We start from the raw sequence: 25492 nt of genomic DNA on the forward strand, positions 1-25492 counted from the left end.
GTTTAAAATTCAAGCCAAATGATCAGTCTGCTTGCTGTAATATTTTGAGTAACCCAGCTATATCTGCAAACCAGGACCTGCCATTTCTCCCAGCTGGGCTGATATACACAAGAGGTTAGGAAGAGCTGACAGTAGCAGGAACACAGCCTCAGTGTTACAAAACACTGAGGTGACATGGGTTTTTAAGTTCCCAAACATGCCTAACTGCTGCCTTTCTGTATTCAGTTGTGGGAAGCATTTCCACAAAGGAAGGGGACAACCTTTGCCTAAGCTGTTCAAGGGAGGAAGCCTGATGCACAATGAGTAGCAATGTTCTCTGCACAGCAGCAGAGTCTTCTCAGGCTTATGCCACTAAGCAGGAAGGAACTCAAGGGCAACTGCATCTTCTAGATAGACTAGAATCACAGACTGCTTTGGAAGGGCCCTTTAAAAGTCATCTACTAGTCCAACTCCTCTTGCAGTCAGCAGGGACATCTGCAACTAGAATAGGTTACTCAGAACCCCAAACAGCCTGACTTGGAATGGTTCCATGTATGGGGCACCTACCACCTCTCTGGTCAGCCTTGCCATGTGTCTCACCAGCCTCAGTCTACCAAATTTGTTCCTTCTTTTCAAGTCTAAATCTCCCTCTTTTAGTTTAAAACCACCATCCTTTCTTCTGTCACAACAGCTAAAAGATGGCTTAAAAGATTGTCCCCATCTTTCTGATAGATTAGAATAAACCAGGTTGGAAAAGACCTTTGAGATCATGTCCAACCTATCATCCAACACTATCGAATCAGGTCCCCTTTAAGTACTGAAAGGCTTGCATAAGGTCTTCCTAAGGTTATTCAGAATCTTACAAGCCTGTTTTAAAGCCACTACATTTACTACTACACATTAACAAATATTTTGTTTCTTCAAATGTAAGCAGGGCAGCTGCAGGCAAAACTGAAGAGGCAGGACAACAAATATATCTGAAAGAGCTCAGCACAGAGAACCTCCATCAATACTGGAACTGTAAGCTAGGCAGCCTGTCTATAGGCTCTCATTCACAACTCCACAATTCCTCCATGACTTAGCTGCAGCAGCTGAAGACAATCCTTTCTTCAGCTGACCACACTGCCTGAGGTCCCATTTCTCAGAACTAATTACCACCCAGCCCGGTGCCCCAGTACACAGCCTACCATATTATTAACCCAAGCCTCCAAATTTTCTCCACATCAGCACCAGCTCTTCTGCCAGGCAGCCCACAGCTAAGTGCCAGGAGGGACAGCTGGAAACAGTAACTTCTTCAGACACCTCAGCTCTATCCAACAGGCGCCACCAGTCAAGTCCACATGGTTCAGATGAGCCATCTCAAGGAGCATGGAGCTGCAGCAATTAACTCTGCTGCCTGGTGATGATGCAACAAGGTTCAAATGACATCTGAAGCATTTCCCACTCAACTACCACATCTTATCCAGGAGATGGTTTCCAATTCTTTTTGGCCAGCATTTTGTTTGCTATGCTTAAGGGGAGGGAAAAAAAAAGCAAGGTACTTATGAACACACTTAATTTCACAGCCTCATCTGGAGAGAAACCTGATCTGACTTCCACCTTCATTTGCAGAAAAATACACACACACTTGTATATAATCCTTTGAGAACATGAGTGTCACTTCACAACTTACTCTGCAAGACACCTATGCAGCACAGAAATCCCAAATACCTGCCTTAGAGTCTGTGTTTATTCATACAGACAACATGAAGAACCACTAGCTCAAGCCTCTTCTCCAGGCTGAGCTGCTTGCAAGGCTTTTCTCGGAGCTACTTAAACCCACACCATACATCTTTGTGTGCCTTAACACACCACCTCAATGTATTCTTTCTCAGCTACCTACCATTCAACAGTCTAACTCCTCTAGTTAGCAAGGAACAACAAGAAATCCAAAGGCAAGCTAATGCTTTTCCAGATAATCAACTCCTAGCAAATTGAGGACTTTTCATCAAACATGGCTAGAGAATTAAAAGAACACTGTAATAAGCCACAGAAATTCAGGTTCTATTAACAATAGGCTTGTTTCTTCAAACAGACAAAAATTCACTGTATTGATGCTCAACATTGAAAGAAAACTATAAAAATTAGAGGGAATTAAAAATCTGTCTTTGCTTTTTGCCAGCACAGTTGGTATGGAAGCTCTGTGTACACGATGCTGTGAAACAACAGCTTTCAGGGCTTGCAAGTTCAATTGCTGAGGCCAAGACACAACACTACTACCTGATGATAGGCATTATCACATGAACATCAGGAGGAACAGAAGGGAAGCTACCTGCAGCCTCCCAGAAAAGATTTTTCTCCTGATCAGTCAAGAAGGGGTGAATGCAATGATGCAATGCAACTTCAACCTGGTACCTTCCTCCTACCCTGAATATTAATCTCTTGAAGGACATTTCAGATGCTTCAGCATTGATTTAAAGATCCTGCTGTTTTATGAGGCTTCTTAAAGAAATAAATAAAAAAGCCTCCCACTTTTACTCCAACAAATACAAACCTGTTTCAATTAATCCCCATTTTTAAGTGGGGGAGATTCCAAAGTTCATAGGAAGTGAATTTCACCAGACAAGGCAAAGTCACATAAGGACATTGCTTCTCCTTAAAACCTAGGGCCAGAGGAAGATGCTCAGCAGAAAGTCAGGGACAGAACCTGAAGTTTGAGATGATTATGTACTTTTATCACAAAAGCAGTCTCTGAGACCTGGAGTTGCTAGTCCACTACCATGCTCAGAGCAGGGGCAACTCTTTGGTCAGATCAGGCTGCTTAGGGCTTTCTCCAGCCAGTTATATTACTGGAATACAAAGTGTTGGAGTGATAGAATAAACCAGCTTGGAAGAGACCTTCAAGATTATCATGTCCAACCCATCATCCAACACCACCTAATCAACTAAACCAAGCACCCTATCAAGTCTCCTCCTAAACACCTCCAATGATGGTGACTCCACCACCTCCCTGGGCAGCACATTCCAATGGCCAATCACTCTCTGTGTAGAATTTCTTCCCAACATCCAGTCTGAACCTCCCCTGGTGCAGCTTGAGACTGTGTCTTCTTGTTCTGGTGCTGGTTGCCTGGGAGAAGAGACCAACCCCTCAACTACATTCACATCACCTCTTTGGACAGCCTGCTCCAGTGCTGGACTGCCCTGCACTGTGGCAGCTGTCCACTACATGATGTCTGCCACGAAATGGAAACTGCAGTTTAAGCAAGGTTTCTTCAAGATATGAGGAAAAAAGAAAGCCAAAACATGAAGAGAAATCTGTGTTTAAAACATTTGGTTGAAAAGCCAATTCCCAAAGTCATCAAGTCGGTGTGAGACTTTAAGGCACCATTTATAAAAATCCAAAGTTAAAATTAAACTAAAAAACCTCCTCTAATTATCTGCAGATAGAGACAGGCTTGAAGTACTAAGATTGCTTAATGGGAAAAAAAAAATCTTCTTCTACCAAATAGTATGAAATTACTAGGAAAAAAAAAAATGAGGTCCCACTGGTGGCCATGCAACTTCCATTTATTAACTTTTAAATTTCAAGTTAAGTTTTTCACTTCTAGGGATAAACTTCTGCTGACAGAAGAACAAGGGGTGCTTGGTGCCATGGTTTAGTTGATTCGATAGTGTTGGATGATAGGTTGGACTCGATGATCTCAAAGGTCTCTTCCAACCTGGTTAATTCTATGCTCTGCAGTGTCACTGCAGTCACTAAAAGGTTTACTTTTCAGGTCAAGAGTAGAGATAGAAGCAGACATGCTCTTTTTTGGTTTCAAAGTCCCTTTTGGTACTAGTAACCTGTCCTGGGAACTTGGAAGGCTACATTACAGTTAACTCATTGTTTAGAGACATTTTCAAGAGCTCTGAACTGATACCTCTATAACCCTTCTGCTGGGTACAGTGACATTTAGCTCCTGTTCAAGTGATCCAGACCACAATGAGGTATTACAAAATGTATCAGAGATGCACTCCAGAAAAAACAGACAAAAAGTAAGGGAAAAGCTCTGAACTTAGCTCTAATTAAACAAAATCCCACTTCAGCCCCAGATAACCTCTGGTCTATGTGCCAAAACCTTAGCTGAAGGTAGGAGAACCACCAGAGATGTACAAACTTCAAGTAGGTTCAGGGTATCATACCTTGTTACCTCACCTATTCTGCAGTTCAGGCCTCTTTATCGAAGCATTTTATCTCTTCTAGCTGTGGGAACAGTGCAAATAAGACAGATCCATCCACAGTTTCAAACTGCCACTTGTAAATAGGAGTCTATTTTAAAAATGATTGATGTAATGGTCTATAAGAAAAATTCAACCCCCCTCTCATTTCTCATCTACTGTATTCTGAAACAATCCTGTGAAGGTTAAACCCACTTACATTCCTTCCATTTATCTTTACTACCAAGATAGAAACATTGCTGGTCACAAACTTAATAAAATGGCTCATCTAATCCTAGCCAGCCCAGGACATTAAAACAAGAGGGGGAAAAAAATCCAGCATGGTAAAAGACCTTTTGTTATGGTGGACACAAAACTAAAAGGTACCCTGTTAAAGTCTGGATCTGAGCATTTATATGAACAAACAATTGCAGTCCAAATTTGAAAAAAGGAAGAAATAGAATGGTTCATGAATAGATGGAAAACATGCTCCTAATGGATGGGTTTTCTTTCAAGCACACCTTTGAAGAAAGGATTTCAGGTCACATTACTGAAAGGGTCAACACAAACAGAAATACAAGATGGAAACCAACGTAATTGTTCTGTTTGAATTCCAAGAGAAACCTCTCCACATCTTGGTCATTACTTAGATGCAATGGAATAATAAGCAAGCAATGAAAAAAGAGAATGGTCTCCAAAGACAAGAGCTTGTTTTTCTAACAACATGTAAAGATTCAACAGATGACCTGAGTCATCTGCTTCAGCAGCCCCAAACCCAGTTCTCCCCCTCTCTGTAAATCATTATGCCTTCACAAAAACAGTCTTGCTACTCAAAACCCTTCAGATGTCATTTTAAGTAGGACCTTTCAGAGAAGGGAACACAGAAGAACTTGAAGCCCAAGCAAATTGGCCTCCTATGAGGACAGGCTGAGGGAGCTGGGGTTGTTTAGCCTGAAGAGAAGACTACAGGGAGACTTATAGAGGTCTTCCAGTACCTGAAGGGGGCCGCAGAGGGACTATTTACAAAGGCCTGTAGTGATAGGACAAGGGGTGATGGTTTGAAATTAGAGAAATGCAGATTCAAATTGGATGCTAGGAACAAGTTCTTTACCATGAGGGTGGTGAAATGCTGGACCAGGGTACACAGAGAGGTAATTGAGGCACCATCCCCGGAGATATCAAGGTCAGCATCAACAGGGCTCTGAGCAACTGGATCTAGTGAAAGATGTTCCTGCTGACTGCTAAGGGGGCTGGGACTACATGACCTTTGGAGATCCATTTGAACCCAAACAATTCTATGCTTCTACGAGGAGAGGCTGAGGGAGCTGGGATTGTTTAGCCTGGAGAAGAGGAGGCTCAGGGGTGACCTCACTGCTCTCTACAACTACCTGAAGGGTGGTTGTAGGCAGGAAGGGGTTGGTCTCTTCTCCCAGGCAACCAGCACCAGAACAAGAAGACACAGTCTCATGCTGTGCCAGGGGAAGTTTAAGCTTGAAGTGAGGAGGAAGTTCTTCACTGAGAGAGTCGTTTGCCATTGGAATGTGCTGCCCAGGGAGGTGGTGGAGTCACCATCCCTGGAGGTGTTCAAGAGGGGACTGGACGTGACACTTGGTGCCATGGTCTAGTCATGAGGTCTGTGGTGGCAGGTTGGACTTGATGATCTTCGAGGTCTCTTCCAACCTTGGTGATACTGTGATAGTGTAATTATTTGACTCCCCAACCTCAGGTGTCCGAGGAGAGACATACTCATGTTTCCACCAGACCTGGGAACCACCTGGCACAGAGAACCTGCTTTCTGATAAACTAAATTTCAGAAACACATCTTGCTTGAGTCTATTTCTTGGACATTCTTTCCTTTTTTTTTTTTTAAAAAAAAAAGAGAGAAGACTGCCACATTATTCCCTGAAGGCCTCTGACAGTGCTAAAGCAATTTTCTACATAAATCATTGTAATGCTAACGCTGCAGTTTACAGACTCATCTTTAAAAGAAAGCCTTTGCTATTTACTGCCACAGCAAGCCGAGGGGGAGAGGAAAAGTTAAGCTCTGACAACTGCTCTGTCTAGGGGCATAATAAATGGAAAATTTATTCCCTGGCCCAATCCAAACAAAACTTACTATATTTGTGAAAAGCCATGTAAATACTTTGTACTTAAGAGAACTGAGTACATGAAAAGACCCTGTCATGAATTGTGGTACATGTACACTCATTTTGCAAGCATGCTGAAAATCCCTGAATATTAGAGCAAAACTGAGCGACCTGCAGTTGCAAAGCCTTGAATATCTTCTCACTGAACACCCTCCTCTGTTAATCACAGAATGGTTTGGATTGGAAGGGATGTTTAAAGATCTAGTCTATCCCCCTCTACAGTCAGCAGGGACATCCTCCACTAGATCAGGTTGCTCAGAGCCATGTCACCTTGAATTTCTCCAGGGATGGGACCTCAATCACCTCCTTAGGCAACCTGTTTCAGTGTTCCACTATCCTCATGGTAAAGAGCTTGTTTCTAACATCCAAATCTACTCTCCTCTAAACTTGTCTAGTTTGACACCATTGCCCCTTGTGCTATCACTACAGACCCTTGTAAAGTCTCTTTCCATCCTCCTTGTAGGTCCCCTTCAGGTGCTAGAAGATCATTATTATGTTTCCCTGGAGCCTTCTCTTCTCCAGGCTGAACAACCTCAGCTCCCTCAGTCTGTCCCCATAGCAGAGATGTTTCAGCCCCCTGATCATTGTCACGGCCCTCCTTTGGACCTGCTCCATCAGGTCTATGTCCTCCCCAGGGGCTCTATTTTTCCTGAAGCAAATAATGGGAAGAAAGGACTGAGGGTTGTAAATTTTGCCTCTGAACATGTTTCTAAGCAAGGTGAGGAAGTTCTCCCTCACGGAGCTTAAGAACTCTCTGTAGGTACCTTTCCCGAAACAAGATACAAAAGCTTTGTTCAAGGTCTTTTATGAGTACTCAGAAAATGCCTATGTTCTGAAACACACTTGTGGCAAGGTGCTCAGATAACTCCTGCTGCTGCTTAGTTTCAGGTTTTTTCACCCTATACACAGTCTTCAATTACACTTTTTATCCTGTTATCATAAACCCCACTTTTATCTCCCTTCTAAGTAAACATCAGGGTTTTGCAGATATACAATGCACCTCACAGGGGTTGCAAAGGATCTTAAAGATCTACTTCCAACCACCCTGCCATGGGCAAGGACACCTCCTACCAGACCTGGTTGCTCAAGACCCCATCCAACCTGCCTTTGAACACTTCCAGGTTTGAAGCCCCCACAACTTCTCTGGACAACCTGTTCTAGTGCCTCTCCACCCTCGTGATGAACTGCTTCCTAATCTAAATTGAGCTTCTTCCAGTCTGAAGCCATTACCCCTTGTCTTGTCACTCCATGCCTTTGTACAAAGTCCCTCTCCAGCAGCCCCCTTTAAATACTGGAAGGCTGTTGTAAGGTCTCCAGATCAAATACCTCATAATTTGGAGAGCAGAGCCCAGGGCATGAACTTTATGCAGGGTTAAAGCTACACAAAATGAACTCTTGTATTCTGACCATTTTTAAAGGAAAAAAAAAATTAAGTAGAGTTTTTAAGTACAATAATAAAAATACCTCTAACATACTTCAAAAAAAATTTAGGATTCCTGACTTATTTGCTTTGTATTTAAATGCCTTTGTGACAACAGCAAGAGTAAAGCAGTGTGACTTGCTTTTCTTCACATTGTCTGTGTTTCCTGCAGTGTGCCCAGAAACACCTTTACAAATCAGTGGGCCAAATAAACAAAACTGTTCACAGCATGTAAAAAAAGTGAAAGCAATAAGCTTAAGTGCCCTGATAATTTATTTAGCTTGTCCACAGGTACCTAAAAGCTGCTCTTTTATTATCTTAAGTCACCATCCCCAACACACTCCTCATTTAGCTTCACAGACTCTTTGAACGAGTCCATTACTTTGGATGAAGAACAAGAAGTATGCTGGCCAACACACACTACATGTAAACTCTGGATTAACAAATCCAAAGTTTAAAAAGGAACCATTTGGATAGCCAGAAGCTGACAAGAATTACAGCAGCAGCACATTCAGCAGCCCTGTACTACCAGAGCACTTAAGGACACACTCAGCTGTGAGCAGTCTTTCTCAGCCCACATACTAACCCCCTAAAGATTTAAAAGCAGGAGAAGGGGAGAACATTGAATTGGAAGCCAAGTTATTTTGCTGTTAGGTGGATTTAACCACCGATTCTAGCACTGGTTATAGAGGGAGGAACCACATTTTCACAGCAGTAACACACGTACTTCTCAAATATATTTCACCCAAGGATTAAAATGCCTATAAAACAGGAAGGAGATTTACTGCCCTTCCAGCATTTTCTAACCGAATACCACAAAAATGCTGCTCTTGCAGAATGTCAAGGAGAAGCAAGGGCAAAGAAGCAGAATCCAATCCATGCTGAAGTTGGTAGCTGAGAAAGTTTGTCTACGTTGCAGTGAGATTCCCATCTGCATTTCATTGCAGCTTGTGTGAACCCAATCAGCACAGGTTAAATAGACGTCAGATCAGTGATTATTGTGTTCTGACCTCTGGGGCTGTGTTGGACATTAGACATTCCTGCTACATACTGAAGTATTTAAGGGATCAATGCCACTAAGAATAAAAAACTGAAAGACATGCTCTATGTCACACATGCTTCCATTTCTTCACCCAGTGCAAATTTCTTGGGGTCTTTCAACAAGCATTCAAGTTCTTCTGACACTGCCTGAGTGGCCTCTTCAGGAGGCATTAGATCAGACTCAGAAAACCTAAGCTCAATTCATCATCTCATTCCGATGTTTCTTTCAAGACCACAGGTATGGTCACTTTGGAACTCCTGCTCCCCAATGTAAAGAAGAACAGAGATCTCCTACTCCCCTGTGGGGATAGGATGTGAAAGCTGGGGCTGTCCAGCCTGGAGAAGGCTCCAGGGAGATAGCACAGCAGCCTTCTAATACCTGAAGAAGGCCTACAAGAAAGCTGGGGAGGGACTTTTTACAAGTGCTTGTAGAGACAGGACAAGGAGGAATGGATTGAAACTTGAGGAAAGCAGATTTACACTGGAGAGTAGGAAGAAATTCTTTACAGTGAGCGTGGTGAGACACTGGAACAGGTTGCCCAGGGAGGTTGTAGATGGCCCCTCCCCCTGGAGATGTTCAAGACCAGGCTGGATGAGGCTTTGAGCAATCTGGGCTAGTGGAAGGCATTCCTGACATGGCAGGGGGATTTGAACTAGATGATCTTTAAGGTCCCTTCCAACCCAAACCATTCTATGAGTCTATGACACAACTTCTCTTCCTCAAAAGTTTCCTGAGAACATATTTAAAATTGTGCATCAAGCCTGTAAGAAGCTATATGGGTCCTGCATACATGGCATACAGAAAAGATTTCCCACTTAATGTGCTTCATCATTTTTTCCACAGCAGTCAGCTCCAAACAAGATACCAGACTAATGAAATCCCCCAGGGTATGCTTTCACAGCTGCTAAAAGCAGTTTAAGGTTAGGGCTGTTGGCAGGTCCCAGCCTCTCCCCTCGCCCATCTCATGTGCTCACTTAAGCCTGATCTTCAAGGATGATGGATCATGGAATTAAAGGAGAAAAAAAATAATTCTGTGGAAAGACAGTCAACAACATTTCACCAGTTAAGTGTCCAAACCACTCCATGGGAGGCTCAGATGAGCTTCTGCAGCAATACACAGGACATGACCGCCCCTCCAGGCAGAAGATACAGAGTTGTTGGCAAGAACGGAGCTGTTGAGTTGGCTTGACCACAACTACCCCCCTCACTTGTGTTGAGTGTTGGAAGCTCTGTTGGCAGCACTAAAGAGTTTTGACAGTCCCATTAAAAAACAACTTGGCTGGTTAACATTTGCCACCACAATCAGATCTACCAACAATATTTGAAACCACCAGCAAATTACCAAATTACTTCAAGTTACCAGCACCAAGCAAGATGGATGTCTCTTCAAATGCTAGAACTGCTCCACTTACCAGCTACACTAACAGGAGAAGGGCTGAGCATACAACAGGCTTTGTGTTTGATTGTAACAGGTCCAGATACTCACCTTAAAGGTTCTGCATTAGGTCTTGATGAAGACCAACAGGAATAAAAGGTACTGCTGTTGTACTTGAGTGCCTTTGTAGGTCAGTGATAATCAAACACCGGCAAAACTACTTTTGGGAAGCGACTGCAAAGTGTTATACATATATACAGACCATAAATTGTTTAACGTGGGTTATTAACTCAGCCTCAGCAGCCCCTATCAGCATGAGATGCTCTGGCAGAGCCATGCTACGTCTTACCTGGATACTATGCTGGAGCCATTGTAGAGGTCACTAGCGTAAGAAAGCGTTGCCAGAGGTCGGACAGAATTGTAGCGCGTGAACTTGGATAGACACTCCTGAAACTCATCCAGCTGGCTTGTGGTTCTGCTGTCATCTAGGGAGAGGCAGCAGCATTGGGGAGGACAGAAACAGAGGAAGAAGATAAACTTGACAGCAAACACACAACCAACCTAAACACAACCCCGAGATGTATGTCTTCACACGACACTACCCCTATTTGTCGTATGGGGAGGATTCTTGGTCAAAACCAGATCCTCTCTCCTCTCTGGCATTCCCTGAAGGCAATATGATTTGTATGATTTTTCAGAGCACAAATTAAGTCTTTGCACTGCAATGCTGGGTGAGCCTGATGTGCTGGGAATCTGCCTAAAGATCACAAATGCAGCTTTCCTAGTAAGCCCATACATATTATTAACAAGAAACCTTTAAGTATATCAAAATTCACTGTGAAGAACTCATCTAAATCTCTACAGAGGTAAAAGACTGTCCCATTCCTTTTATTTCTGTTACAATATGCCTGGATTTGGTGTCCAAATACTTCTAGTAAAAAAAATTAATACATATATACATATAAATATCTGCAATGCTCCTCCAAAAGCAACAGAGTAGTTTCAAGGCTGCAGAATGAAGGCAGGCATAAAACCAGAAGGCTTCCTGAACTGTAAGTCTTGTGAAAACTATGACCTTCAGCAGACAAGGTGAAATTGAGGCAGCTTGAATAACGATGATAAATATTCTGTGGGAAATGGAAGAGTTTACTACAAAAGGTAAAAAACCTAAATGGCAGTGTAGAGAGTTGAAAGTCATTCTCCAATTCCTTAGCTGTCTCAGCTTCCCTTGGTGTGAATTTTCCTTAAAACCATTTTAAAATGTATTATTTCCTAAACAGGGAAAGTCAGGGTACCCAATACCATCAGGCATTAGGGCCACAAAGATGAGCAGAGGGCTGGAGCATCTCCCCTATGGGGACAGGGTAATTTGAGTCTGTTCAGCTCAGACAATAGATGACTCTAGAGAGACCCTAGAGTGGCCTCCCAGTATCAGAAGGGAGGCTACAGGAAAGCTAAGAAGGGACCTTTTGTAAGGGCCTGTTAGGACAGAACAAGAGGGAATAGATCGAAGCTTGAGGAGGGCAGATTTAGACTGGAGACTACGAAGAAATTCTTTACAGAGAGAGAGGGGAGACATTGGAACAGACTGCCCAGGGGCATAATGGGAAGTGTCCAGCTCCACAGCAGGGGAGCTCTAACTGGATGATCTTGAAGGTTCCTTCTAATGTAAAGTGTTGTATGAGTCTGTGATCATAACTGCAGTGAGACACGAGGTAGAACCTTTAGGCTTTGTAATAATCCCCAGAATTTCCAGCAATTCTCCTTTCTTCCTCCACAGCTCCTGCCTTTGCTTTGTCTTTCTGCATCTGTGCAATGTAGCAACAACTCCAGCAGAGCTAAGACAGCACCCTGGTTTACAGTTACCACACATCTCTCCTGTTAAACCACAGCACCCACTGCAGCAGCAGAGGAGACATACACATGACTTGCTCACATGCTGAGATCACATTCCAACCCTTAGTTATCCTTATCAGCAGAACATGGAAATGACAAAGCACCACTTAGTAGAAACCTTTGGAAATAGTGGGGTGAAAAAAAGGCAGAGGGTGATCTGCAAAAGCAAAACACAGCTGTGATTTCTTTTGGCAAAACAGAATTATCACTTTCTGCACCCTGGTAATTCTTTGCCATCAGGAATTATCTTGCTCTACACTTGCAAGGCATTTTGAAGTGCCCCTTCTATGATCTGTAATGTTCATGGTAACAGAGGAACAGAGAAGGCTAGTAATTAGCACTGTTGAGGGTACTAGCATATACATTACCCATGTCAGGTGGATCAAAAGGGGCAAAATGAACAAAGTGCTGCTCCAGATTAAAGCCACCAGCACCCGACCACTATGGGAAACAGCTTGAGAGGCAGCACAACATCAGCAAGTGTTTTTCAAAAGCAGTTTCCTCCTTTGACACTCAGATGGGCACAATCAGCTGCTTCCCTTCCATTCCCTTCATTTAGAGATCAAGCACAAAATCCACCTATAATTTATTCTCTATCTGTGCCTGGAAAACTGAATGTTATTTCTCAAGACATTTTCCCTGTCGAAGTGCAAGGCCAGATCATAATTACAGTTATATCTCTACTCCCTCCTAGAGCACTCCTAGGAACTTCTTCTAGAAAGCTTTAAATCCACAGTAAATCCTATTTAAAATGTGTCAGAAAACAGGAATGAGTTAAGAGAAGAAAATTTAATCAAGTCTAAGAGGTTCTCTGTTATTTAAGGAAGAATCTGCACTTGCAAATCAGAGAACCATAGAACGGTTTGGGTTAGAAGGGACTTCAATGATCATGGCGTTCTAACCTCCCTGCCATGAGCAGGATCACCTTCCACAGAACCAGGTTGCTCAAGGCCTCATCCACCTGGCCTCAAACACCTCCAAGAAGGGGGCATTCACAAGCTTCCTGGGTAACCTGTTCCAGTGCCTCACCACCCTCACTGTAAAGAATTTCTTCCTAATCTCCAGTCTAAATCTCCCCTCCTCCAGCTTCAATCCATTCCCCCTTGTCCTCTAGCTACAATCCCTTGCAAAAAGTCCCTCCCCAGCTTTCTTGTAGCCTCCCTTCAGATACTGGAAGGCCACTGTAAGGTCTCCCCAGAGTTTTCTCCTCTTCTCAGCTCTTGGTGCAGCTGACATGAATACAAAAAGCAGTTTCACTACATTCATATTTATAGTTCCAATTATGAAGAAAGATGTCTTCTACAAGGGAATGCTGGGAAGAGCCTCATTTGTTATCCTTGGCTAATAAGCATTATTTTTACATAAACAGTTATGCATCACCAAGAAAGCACTGCATGAAAACATCCCAGTGTGATCTGTGAAGTCCTGTATTCTGCAGTGCACTTGCTAGCACTTCCCAGGAAACTGGCCACATACAAAGAACTGTTTTCATCTTTCAGCTACTGAAACTCCCTCTCAGTGACCTGCCTCCCTTGTGAAAATTGTGGTATGCATGATGAGAGCCAATTCAGTCACTACTCTGACAGAGGTAGGACATGTAGATATATCTACAAGTACTGTGTCCAGCTCTGGGGCCTTCAACACAAGGACAAACTGTTGAAGCAGGTCCAGAGGAGGGCATCTAACATGATGAGATGGCTAGAGCACATGTGCTGTGAGAACAGGCTTAGAGTTGGGATTGTTCAGCCTGGGAAAGAGAAGGCTCCAGGGAGACCTTGTAACATCCTTCCAGTACCTAAAGGGGTCCTACAAGAAAGCTGGGGAGAGAATTTTTACAAGGGCAGTCAGCAATCAGACAAGGGGCAATGGTTTGAAACTAGAGCAGAGGAGATTCAGGCTAGACACTAGGAGGAAGTTCTTTACTATGAGGATAGTGAAATAGTGAAACAGGTTGCTCAGAGATGTGGTGAAGGCACCATCCCTGAAAATGCTGAAGGTTAAACTTGATGTGGCCATGAGCAACCTGATACAGTTGGAGATCCTGGTCACTGCAAGGGGGGTTGGACTAGACCTTTGAGAATCCCTTCCAACTTGATGCATTCTATGATTATATAATTCTAAGAGTGAGCTCTTCTAAACCATCTTGCATCCTCCAAACTTAAAGCCAAACCTTTTTTTTTTTTTTAATTAAAACAATATCTATATTTTTCAAAAGCCTCATTTTGTTTATTTTAAAGGGAATTAAACTTATAATAAACCCATGGAGAAAAGGTGGGGTGCCTACCCCAGCTCTCTTGCTGATCTCTCTGTCCTGAGAGGTCAAGTCCTTGCCTTCTGAGGCTACAAATTCTGCATCCAGCTCTGGGGTGCCCAAAACAAGACAGACAGCTGTTGAAGCTGGTCCAGAAAAGAACTACCACAAAGATGATCATGGGACTCTCCTGTGAGAGCAGGCTAAGAATGCTGGGCTTCTTTAACCTGGAGAAGACGAGGCTCTGAGGAGACCTTATAGCGGCTGATCAGAAAGCTGATGCACTGTACCAGAGAGTGCAGTACAGGATGAGAGGCAATTGTTTTAAACTGAAAGAGGAAAGATTTAGATCAGATGCTGGGAAGAAATTATTTACTGTGAGAGCAAACAGACATTATAACAGGTTGCCCTGAGAAGTTGTGCATGTCCCATCTCTGGAAACATTCAAGGCCAGACAGGATCACGGCCTGAGCAGCCTGCTCTAGTTGTAGATATCCCTGCTGACTGCAGAGGAAGTTGGACTAGATGACCTCTAAAGATTCCTTCCAAGCCAAAGCATTCTACAACTCTATGAAGATATTCTGCTGCAGCAACATCTGCTTGGTTCTCTTGTCCCTAGGAGGTTTCTCCCATCCCCTGAGGGCTGGGCTGCTCCATGCTCTTTGCTGCCTCCCTTTGTATGAGCTACAGCTCACCGCTTGCTGCTGCAAATCTTTCCTCCTACAGCCGTTTGCCTGGAACTTTTTTCCCAGAGCTGGCTTCTTCCCCAGAGGGGCTGCAGAGTAAACCCTCCTTGCCCTCAAAACTTATTCATTTGACCCATTGGTTTCTTAAGAGAATCTTGTCATGTAATTAAGAACCATCCATCTACTCAGTAACAACTACTTTAGCTGCTGTCACGCTGTTACTCAATTATGAATGAGGCAATCTAGGCAATTGTGAAAACAGCTTCTAATTCTCCAAAACAAGCCTTAAACCCAAGGTGTGCCCCATGGGACAACAATGCTGCTGCACACTCAGCTTTTATATTCCAAGCCATTTGTTAACCAAGGCTCAATTTACACAACAGAAGGCATAACCTCCAAGTGTCCTACTGCACACTAAATGCAGGAGAATTTATCAATTTATGTTTATACCTCTGCAGTAAATTCAACTGTAATGTCCCCCCACTAACTATGCCTAAGGATGGAATAAACATGACAATCCAGCAGATTAATGCCTGGCTGTGGGACTGGTATCAACAGCACGATTTTGGATTCTTTGATCATGGGCTACTCGACAAGATTCCAGGCCTGCTGACTACAGCAAAAAACTGCTTGTCTAAGAGGAAAAAGAATCCTGGGACAAGAACTGGCAGGGTTGAAAGAGAGATTGGCCACTGGAATGGGCTGCCCAAGGAGGTGGTGGAGTCACCATCACTAGAGGTGTTTAGGAAAGGACTGGATAGGGTGCTTGGTGCCATGGTTTAGTTGATTAGATAGTGTTGGATGCTAGGTTGGACTTCATGATCTCAAAGGTCTCTTCCAACCTGATTAATTCTATTCTATTGGATCTTTAATTCTGAAGGGGGAAGATGGAAAAACAAGCCTCACTAAAGACATTCCTGGAACAACTGTGAGGCAGGGTACCAGCTCCACTGCTATCCCAGGGGCTGCAGAGGATAGTAGATTATGCAACACCCACAATGGTGACAGATACTCCTCTGCTGAGTCTCTGAAGGGAAATGAGCAGGATGAACTAGAAAACTGGGTACAGTACGGGGTTATGATCTTGTTGCAGTTACAAAGCCAGGGTGGGACAGCTCCCATGACTGGAATGTGGTTATGGACAACTATATACTTTTCAGGAAGGACAGGCTGACAAGGCGAGGTGGTGGAGTTGCCCTCCATGTGCATAAGCAACTAGAATGTGTTGAGCTTAACCCAGGGGGAGATGATAAGTGTTGAAAGCTTACAGGTAAGAGCAAAAGGACATGCAAACATGGATGATATGTTTGTGGGTGTTTACTACAGACCACCAAACCAGGAAGAAGCTACTGACAAAGCTTTCTACAGACAGCTGGAAGTAGCCTCCAGATCACGTGCCCTGGTGCTCACGGGTGACTTCAACCACTCAGATATTAGTTGGAAAGATCACACAGCCAAGCACAAACAGTACAAAAGGTTCCTGCAAGGCAATGATGACAACTTCCTCCAGCAAGTAGTTAAACTAGTGTGTTTATACCACATCTCTACCATAAAGACAACCCAACCACTGATTTCAAATGTTTGCATCTTCAAAAGGAGCACCAATGGAGTTATTTCTCATGGGTTATGCCCTTCACAGTGCAGGATTGCAAAGCTATGCACATGCCCTCCAAAGCAACAGGATTAAGTTAGCTAAATTTAGCAACTTCAAAGGCTGGTCAAGAAAAGCAAAACAGGATGAGCTGAGTAACACACAAGTATGTAGCAGCATTCTCATGCAAGGAAGAAGTGAAAGCAGCTCTCTGAAGAGCAAGTATTTTCTGAGGATTTTGAGAGGTAAGTGGTGTCAGGAGCTGAACACCACACAAGAGGAACTCACCTGAGACACGTGTCATCCTGGTGGAAAAATAGCACTGCTCCAGGTCCTCAAAGTGAGCTGTGAGTCGCTTGCGTCGTGAGGCTAGCGTGCTATTATACCATGGCTGCTTTTTGGTCTGGAAGGAGAGAAGAAAGCACTTCAGCAAGGTAAAGCCAGGCCTGGGTTTCAATTCAGTAGATCCTACCAAATTATGAACAGGGCTAGAAGTGCAAAATGACAATAAATGAAGACCTTGCCACTGCCAACAGTTATTCTCAGGGTCCTATGTTGTACCCTCTAACCTGGCAAACAAGAAGAGCTGGGTTTAGATAGTTTTTCCCCTGAGTCTTTACAAATGTATTGATTTCAACCTCTCATGCAGGACAGACATCAGCAACTCTTTGGAAGTCACTTCTTGCATCTACAGATAGATGGCAGAGCCCAAAGATCCTGGGCTTCCAGCTTCACAAACCAAACAGACTGTATAACAAACACTTCCTAGATGCCTGGCAGACAGCTCATTAAAAAAGAGGTGTTTGCTTAAGAGTTAGTTACTGAACTATTTCTTTTGAAGCAACTCAGTAACTCTTTGTATAGCTAAGCAAATAAGGAGAGAAGCTGAAGACACCATGAAGTTCAAAGGTTAATTGAAAAGGAGTCCACAAAACTCATCATTAAAGTCATTTCCCAACCTATCCAAGCGAGTAATAGATAGAGGTAGAAGCAAAGCATTGAAACTCAGCAAGCTCTCCAGAAACAAACCCAAAACTGCAGTACTTCTCATTTTAATCACTGGTGAGGAAAGGGAACAAATCTCTCTACTACACAAGAAGCAGGAAAAGCATCTTGCTTTAGTTTATACATAAGTCTCACTTGCCGTGGACTGAAAGCTAATGGGGAAATAGCAAATGATTTGCGAAGCACCCAGGTCTTTAATGAACAACATCCCTGACCATGTACAAGGCCACTCAGTGGGCACTAGCAAATGCCACCCTTCCTCAATCCATGCAGGAGAATGGGCTGCCCTCATAACAGCTACCAAGCACCCCAACAAGAACAGACTTCAGCCCATTCAAATCCTGCCTGTTCATGGAATCACAGAATGGTTTGGGTTGGAAGGGACCTCCAAAGGTCATCTAGTCCAGCCTTGCCCTGCAGCAAGCAGGGACATCCTCCACTAGATCAGATTGTTCAGACCATTGTCAAGCCTGACCTTGAATACCTCCAGGGATGGGGCCTCAACCATATCCCTGAGCAACCTATTTGTGTTCCACTCATGGTGCAGAACTTGTTCCTATTGTCCAATCTAAATCTGCTCTTCCCTAATTTCAAACTATTGCCTCACATCCTATCAATACAGGCTTTTGGGAGCAGTCCCTCTGCAATATAACCCATGACCAGCAATGATCTTACAGATGAGCCCACTACACATCAAAATGGAATCAATCATGGCAAGTATTTGCCTGCTGTGCAACTACCTTCTGGCTCTCCAAAGGAAGGTCTCCCCGCTCCAGGTCTGAGGTTGGCACATGGCAACCCAGCAGTGTGGGGGATCAGTCTGCATTAACCTGTACCATCAGATCCTCCCCAGCTAAAAATTTTGAATTGCTCACATTTTACCAAAATATTTTCATTTTGTATGAAGTCTGCTGCTCCCTGGCTGCTCATTAAGCAAGGCTAGAAAATAGGAGGGGGGGGGGGGAAGCAACCAAAAAAAAACCCAAGGGAAAGGGAAAAACATATCCAAGTAATTTCTATTCAACTGCTACAACTACTGTGGTTGTCCTAGATGAGGACATTTGTTAGATTGCTGTTATCAGGAGTGTTTTTACTGCCTGAACTCCAGCAGGTGCCCTATGGAGTCCTCTAAACACTGTGGCAAAGTTTTACAGCTACACACAACTACCTATTTCCAGCAGAAAATATATGCCACCATATTGTACCTGCAGAATTCCTATGTGAACTATTTACCTCTGAAGCTCTCTTTCTGAAAAGAAAACACACACACACACACACCTGTCCTGTTGCCTTGTGGTGTTTAAATTCTTCCCTAAGAACATCTTCAAGAACAATGCACAAAGTACTTACTCTGAGAAAGTAAGGTGTGCTGTCCATCCCAGCACAAATTCTGACTGCCAGCAGTGCCCAGTCTATGACTCTGTTTTGCCATAACTCACAAGCAGGCAAAAAAGCACATGAGAATTTATATTCTTCAAGCTATATTTTATGCTAAAATCTTGCTGAAGTTTGACTGCCTCTAAATGAAATGTTTAACTTCAACAGCTCCCTTTCAACCCCTCTTCTTTAAAGTTTAATTTGAGAAGTTGTACTAGGGAGTACAGATCTTGGGCTCCTGAGGACAAAATGTGGAATCTGAAGGCAAAAAAAATTATTCTCACACCAATAAGGCTGTCATACAGAATGACTAGAAAGTCTAGGTTGCTTGTTTTGTGCACTTAGCAACAGTACAGCTGGGCTGTCAGTGTTGTCTTTGAAATAGGAAGAAAAGGATGGAAACAAGTAGTGTCAGAACAAATACAGTGCACCATAGCAGAGCCCTGAACATGAAGTCTCCACTCGCACTTCACTGCAGTTCTTTGTTCAAACAAACTTCAAGACTACAGCAGCAAGAAGCAGCACTTCTCCCACAGACTAATAGATGGATTCTTCTTGTTACAAATTAATTACACAGCTGCATTAGCCCAAAATTCAGGTGGGCTTTTCTTCATGTCAGATACCCTCCATCAAGTAAGGACCAACAGCAGCACTTTTATGTATTAGTTTACCAGCTTGATACTGCTGTTGGCCATGGAGAGTCCAGCAGAGAGCACCAAAGGCAATTAACAGTCTGCCTGGTTAAATCAAAGCTGTTTAACATTTTGGGAACTGAGCTAATCATCAGTGCCATCTTCCCAGCCCAGCTGAATAGTTGTGAGGTGAAAGTCTGTCAGTGCTGCTTGGCATTCAGCTTGGTAGATTACATAGTATGGAGACTGCCTGCCAAACAGCTTCGTTGTATATGCAACTTTTTACTCTCTCTGTGAGTTCACAGCAAAGTTTGTTAGGCCCTAAACAAGGACAAACTACAAGATGACTGTATGTTTAAAGGATGAATGTTTCTTGTTTTGAGAGCCAAGCTTAATCCAGAGTTATTTAAGTCAATGCAAAGGGTCAGGGATTTACCTCCCTTCCTAAAGACTGTCCACTTGGGAGTAGAGATGAAGAGTAAAAAGCATCCTTTCTTCCCTGGAAGAGTCAGCTTGGGGAATCAAGTCAGATGTTTAATATATTACACCAAATTTTTCTGATGGGGTCAGGATAGACACTCACAATCAGGCACAGTCATTCCTCAGCTGTAGTAATGGCTCCTCTTTGCCTATATAACCAGTTAAAAGCATTCCAAGACTCCAGTTGATCTGGAGATGGATAGAGTTGTCCACTCTCTGCCCAAACTCCACCATGACTGTCCCATCCCTGCTGTGCACAGACACAGGTATTACCTTACCTGCGAGCTGCCACTGAAGCCTGGAGGCTGGCTGTACTCCGTGGAGTCGATAATACTACTGCAAAAACCAAAAGAAACAGCCTGCTTAAATCACTGCACAAGCCGCCACCAGCATTTTGAACGTGTTTTCTAATGCCCCCCCACCTCCCCCACTTCACATCCTGCAGCACGATTTGCCTTTGAAAAATCATTTTCCAGACAGGGAACACAAGGTTGTTTTTTTGTTTGGGGGTTTGGGAAGGATTTAATTATTTAGTTGTTTAAATAGAGGGATTTCCTAGAGCAGAATGCTGTCACACACAGTTATGTCCAGTGCAATCTAATAATTTCTAATTAGAATGCAACATCACCTCTTCTGTATGAGGCATGCAGGATGACACCTTGTGAAACTAACATGCTACCATTGTTTTTCAGTTCCTTGCAAAAATAAACCCCAACAACACTATAATAAATGAGAGGCTTAATGGCATGGCATTTTAAACAGCACTGTGAAGAGAAAAAGCTAGAGAACTCAGCTGAAGGCAGACACTGGTATTCCAGACAGCTGTGAAGACACACAAAATGACACAAGTAATTCAATACAAAAATGAGCTGAAAAATACTGACAGCCAGGATTACTGTTATCAGAAAATACTCCACCCTAGACAACAAAATAGTATCTAGAATGACATAACATACCTTAAATCACTCTCTTCACAATGTATGCAAATGCAAGAGATTTAAGTTTCCAAAATGCCAAAGGATCTCCCCACACAACCAGAAGCCAGGTGGTTCAGTGCTCTTGCACATATGGGCAAGATACTTAGCTGCCAGAGATGGAATACCTTATCACTCCCATTGAGAAAAACAGAATCACAGAATGTTAGGGGTTGGAAAGGACCTTGAAAGATCATCCAGTCCAATCCCCCTCCAGTGCAGGATCACCCAGAGTAGCTCACACAAGAACACATTCAGGCAGGTTTTGAATGTCTCCAGAGAAGGAGATCCCATAACCTCTCTGGAGAGCCTATTCCAGGGCTCTGGCACCCTCACAAAGTTTTTCCTCATGTTCACATGGAACCTCCTATGCTCCAGCCTTCACCCATTGCCCCTTGACCTATCACTGAACATAACTAAGCGTCAGTGAATTTATCTGGGTCTGTTATTGTGTCTTATGAAGAGTGGCTGACGCTGCCAAATTATGCTGTCATTCACTGAGACCTGGACAGGCTGGAGAGTAGAGTGGAAAACAGCCTCGTGTAGTTCGGCAAGTGTAGGGTACTGCACCTGGGGAAGGAATAACTCCCTGTACCAGTACAGGTGAGGGATTGATGTGCTAGAAAGCAGCTCTGTGGAAAAAGACCTGGGAGTGGATAAATTCACCAGGAGCATGGCCAGAAGTTTACTAATCTCCAGGTGAATATCAAGATTATGGCCACCAGGCCAAGGGAGATCTCCTCTACCTCTACTCTGCCCTAATGAGGCCACATCTGGAGTCCTGTGTCAAATTTTGGGCTCCCCAGTTCAGGCAAGACAAGGAACTAGTGGGGAGATTGTCCAGTGAAGGCTATGAAGACAATTAGGGGACTGGAGCATCTGTGTGGTGAAGAGAAGCTGAAAAGACTGGGGGATGTTTAGCATGGAGAAGAGCAGACAGCAGGGATCTAATCAGTGCTCATCAATAGCTAGAGGATGACAGTGAAGAGGATCAGGCTGGGCTCTTTTCAGTGGTGCCCAGTGACAGGACAAGGGGCAACAGGCACTAACTGGAACCCAGGAGGTTCCACTGAAACATGAGGAAAAAAGTTTTTCCTGTGAGGGTGCTGGAGCCCTGGAACCAGCTGCACAGAGAGGTTGTGAAGTCTCCTTCTCTATAGAGAGTCCAAACCCACCTGGACTCTGTGATCCTGGGCAAGTTGCGTGGGTGCTTTAGCTCAGGGGCTGGACTGGATGAGCTCCAGAGGTCCCTTCCAACCCCCACTCTGCAGGGCTTCTGTGTAACCTTCTATTTAAGCATTGCCTTGGAAAGCTAAAGGTTCCTTCAAAAAGCTTTCAGAACACTGCTCTAAATCAAGGTTTGTGAATATGTTTATGTAACAGCTGCCAGAGCTTGATAATTCCTGGACATGAAACAAGTGGTTTGGCTGAAGTGTTGGTCAAGGCACCTGTAAGTCTAGAAGGATAACACAGTGCTACAAGTGTTCAGGTATTTCTCTGCATGTTTTAAAGCTCCCCTAGAGGTGGGAAAGAAGCAGAAACAGAAGATGAGAGATGATTTTTAAAGTCTCATTAGTGGTTAACTTGTACGATGAGATTGATTTGGCTTCTGGTACAGGCAAGGCCAAAGCTGTAAACAAACAAAGCAAAAATCTGAGGGGATGAATAACAGTCATTATTTGCTGTGGGCTAGTGCAAAGGGAGAAAACAGCAGAGCTGCTTCAGGCATGGTCAGGGACAACGAACTTCAAATTAGAATGTGGCCACATGAAATGATGAAACAGCTACAGCAGACCAAGCCAGGAAGAGCACAAATAAGCTGCTCCACTAGGAAGCGAAAGTACTGCACTTGGAGACAGGTACAGCAGCAATTAACAGCAAAACACACAGACTTAGAGCGTCTGGTCTCATCTGGCTGCAGGTTGTCTAGTGATGTAAAGCCTTCAGGAGTGCAGACATGTCCCTAACCAGAATACAAATGCAGAGTCATTTCTGTGCACTGACTGTAGGCGAGTGAAACAAGCACAGAATCACAGAGTTGTTTTGGTTGGAAAAGATCTCCAAGATTTAGAGTTCAACCATCAACCCAACACCACCATGGCCATTAAACTGTGTCCCAAAGTGCCATTCTTGAACACCTCCAGGGATAGTGACTCCACCACCTTCCAGGGCAGCCTCTTCCAATGCCTGACCATTCTTTCAGCTTAAGAAATTGTTCCTAATATCCAACCTAAACCCCCCAGCACAACTTCAGGCCACTTCCTTCTCTCCTGTCACCTGATACTAGAGAGAAAAAAACGACCCCCAACTGACTCCAACCTCCTTTCAGGGAGTTGCAGAGAGCAATGAGGTTTCCCCTCAGCTTTCTTTTCTCCAGACTATGCAACCCCAGTTCCCTCAGCTGCTCCTCACCAGGGCTGTTCTCCAGAGCCTTCACCAGCCTCACTGCCCTTCTCTCAGCCTGCTCCAGTACCTCAGCATCCCTCTAGTGAGGGGCCCAAAACTGAACCCAGTATTCAATGCATGGCTTCACCAGTGCCAAGTAGAGAGGCACATGCTTGAATGTTTTCCTTTTTAAGGACAGGACAGAAATAATCAGAAAATTGCAGAATTCCCCTTTGAGATCCCCTCTAAAAGCTGTAACATTAGGAAAATGTAGGAAATACAGCCATATTGGCATGACATGTTTCAAACCCTGGAACAGCAAAAAGGCAGCAACCTGCAGACCATAAATCCCATTTGTTACACCCTTATGGGGGTGGGAGGGGGCAATCAGAACAAGTGGAAGGGAAGTGGATGTGGATTTCGATAACTGAATTGGAGTTACCAGGCAACTCGCTCGTAGAGCAGAATCCTTCCCCAGAACTCCTATTAGGGTGCTAGTTTGTTATTGCTGTTACTGCCTGAATAAGCAGCCACGGAGAAGTTGCTTATTTGTATCTCCTGTTCACACCATTTACTGGTAGCAAAAATAAAATAGGCTACCCCCCTGTTCAGGAAAACCTTCCCCAGAACTATTTGTTCTTCCCCCTTCTTTCTCTCTTGTGCTCTATCAGTATACAAGCCCAGCAATCTGCAACACTGTAAACAAGTGCTGTGCTATTACCCAACTTAATATTTCATCACACCCCGCAGAAGCTGAACAGAAAACACGTGTTGCTGGAAGCTGAGAACGGACTGAATGTGAAAGCTGGGACCTGGGGGCTTTTTTTTGCTACAGAAATTTATGAAGGAAGGTGGGGAGAGACAGAGTAATTTCACATTTTGGAGATGTGAAGTGAAGAAAAACCCCAAACAATGAGAAGAAACACAATTAATGAGGCAAGCCTATGATTTAGAGGAAGTAGATGAATAAGGGCGAGTCACTGGAGACCAGATAAAACCAAATTCCAGAGACCTCTATTTTCTTGAGCCAAAAATTCAAAGGCTAAAGAGATTTGCCTCATCTCAGCACGAGCCAATGATAACCTTGGCCTATTTATAAGGCACATTAGTAACATTTTATACAATTATATTTCATTAGCAGGGTGTTAAGCATGTTAACGAGTCGTATTCCAATTTAAAGATATCATTTTAATTCAGTGGCAAGTTAAAAAGTCTCTGAAAGTTTAATACCATTTCAAAATGGAAATGAAACCACCTCAAACTGTGTTCGTATTTCATTCTTAGTGGTTCACAGAAATTCTAAAATGCACTTTGGAGATTAAATATTTCCCTTAAAGCTGAAAAAAAGGAGAGATAAATTAGTCTATTTTTAAGTCACTACCAGTTGTTCTGCAGCGTTCTTTCCAAGGAGGAATCAAAGTTACAGGTTTTGAGACACTCTCCAAAACCTTCATGTCAAAAAGGAAATTATTTTCAAGGGGTAGAACTTCCTGGAATCAGAGTTCTGGTAAATCAAACCACCTCAATCATTTGAATTACACAAAACTATTGGGATAGGGCAGGGACAGAAGGTACAAGAGTCAGACAACCATCAGTGCCTCCTCAAGATACTTTCTTCCTGTACTATTTTCAACCATTCATGACTACATCTTACTGTAAGAAAATTCACTGAGAAACAGAAAAGGGGTCTTAAGCTGAGAGAAAGCAGCAACCCCACATACCCTAGGAAAGCCCCAACTATCCTACTATATCACAACCCCGGCACACTGTGCCAGAGCAAAACCCCAAAAGTTCAAGACACAGCTGAGATAGAACCAGACAAGCATGAGAAGTTTGGGTAAGAAAGAGCCCATTGTCTGTGCACCCACCATGGTCTAATCCATCACCATCTCCCAGGAGACCTCAAATGAAGCACATCAATTCAAAGTCACGAAAGTATTTTGGACACTATTTTATACCTTCAAAAGCAAGAACTGAGGATGATTGACCCTAGGACATGAAATTGACAGGCATAAAGGAATAATGAATTCTCAACAGACTGAAACCAGTGTAGGTCTCATGCAGATTGATTTTTTT

At 43.5% G+C, this 25492-nt stretch overlaps 1 protein-coding gene across 3 annotated transcripts in view; it reads right to left on the reverse strand.

Annotated features, from left to right (window-relative positions):
- Positions 1-25492, reverse strand: part of COP1 (COP1 E3 ubiquitin ligase) — a 166652-nt gene that overhangs the window by 111033 nt on the left and 30127 nt on the right. For all 3 annotated transcript variants that reach the window (XM_068141379.1, XM_068141380.1, XM_068141376.1), the window contains exons 9-11: positions 20336-20393; positions 16852-16966; positions 10489-10624 (exon numbers count right to left, since the gene is read on the reverse strand). In XM_068141379.1, coding sequence (XP_067997480.1) covers positions 10489-10624; positions 16852-16966; positions 20336-20393 — 309 coding nt within the window. The remainder of the gene's footprint in view (positions 1-10488; positions 10625-16851; positions 16967-20335; positions 20394-25492) is intronic.

This window comes from Melanerpes formicivorus, unplaced genomic scaffold, assembly GCF_026170545.1.
Source record: "Melanerpes formicivorus ecotype bairdi unplaced genomic scaffold, bMelFor1.0.p_v2 SCAF_7, whole genome shotgun sequence".
Taxonomy (NCBI): domain Eukaryota; kingdom Metazoa; phylum Chordata; class Aves; order Piciformes; family Picidae; genus Melanerpes; species Melanerpes formicivorus.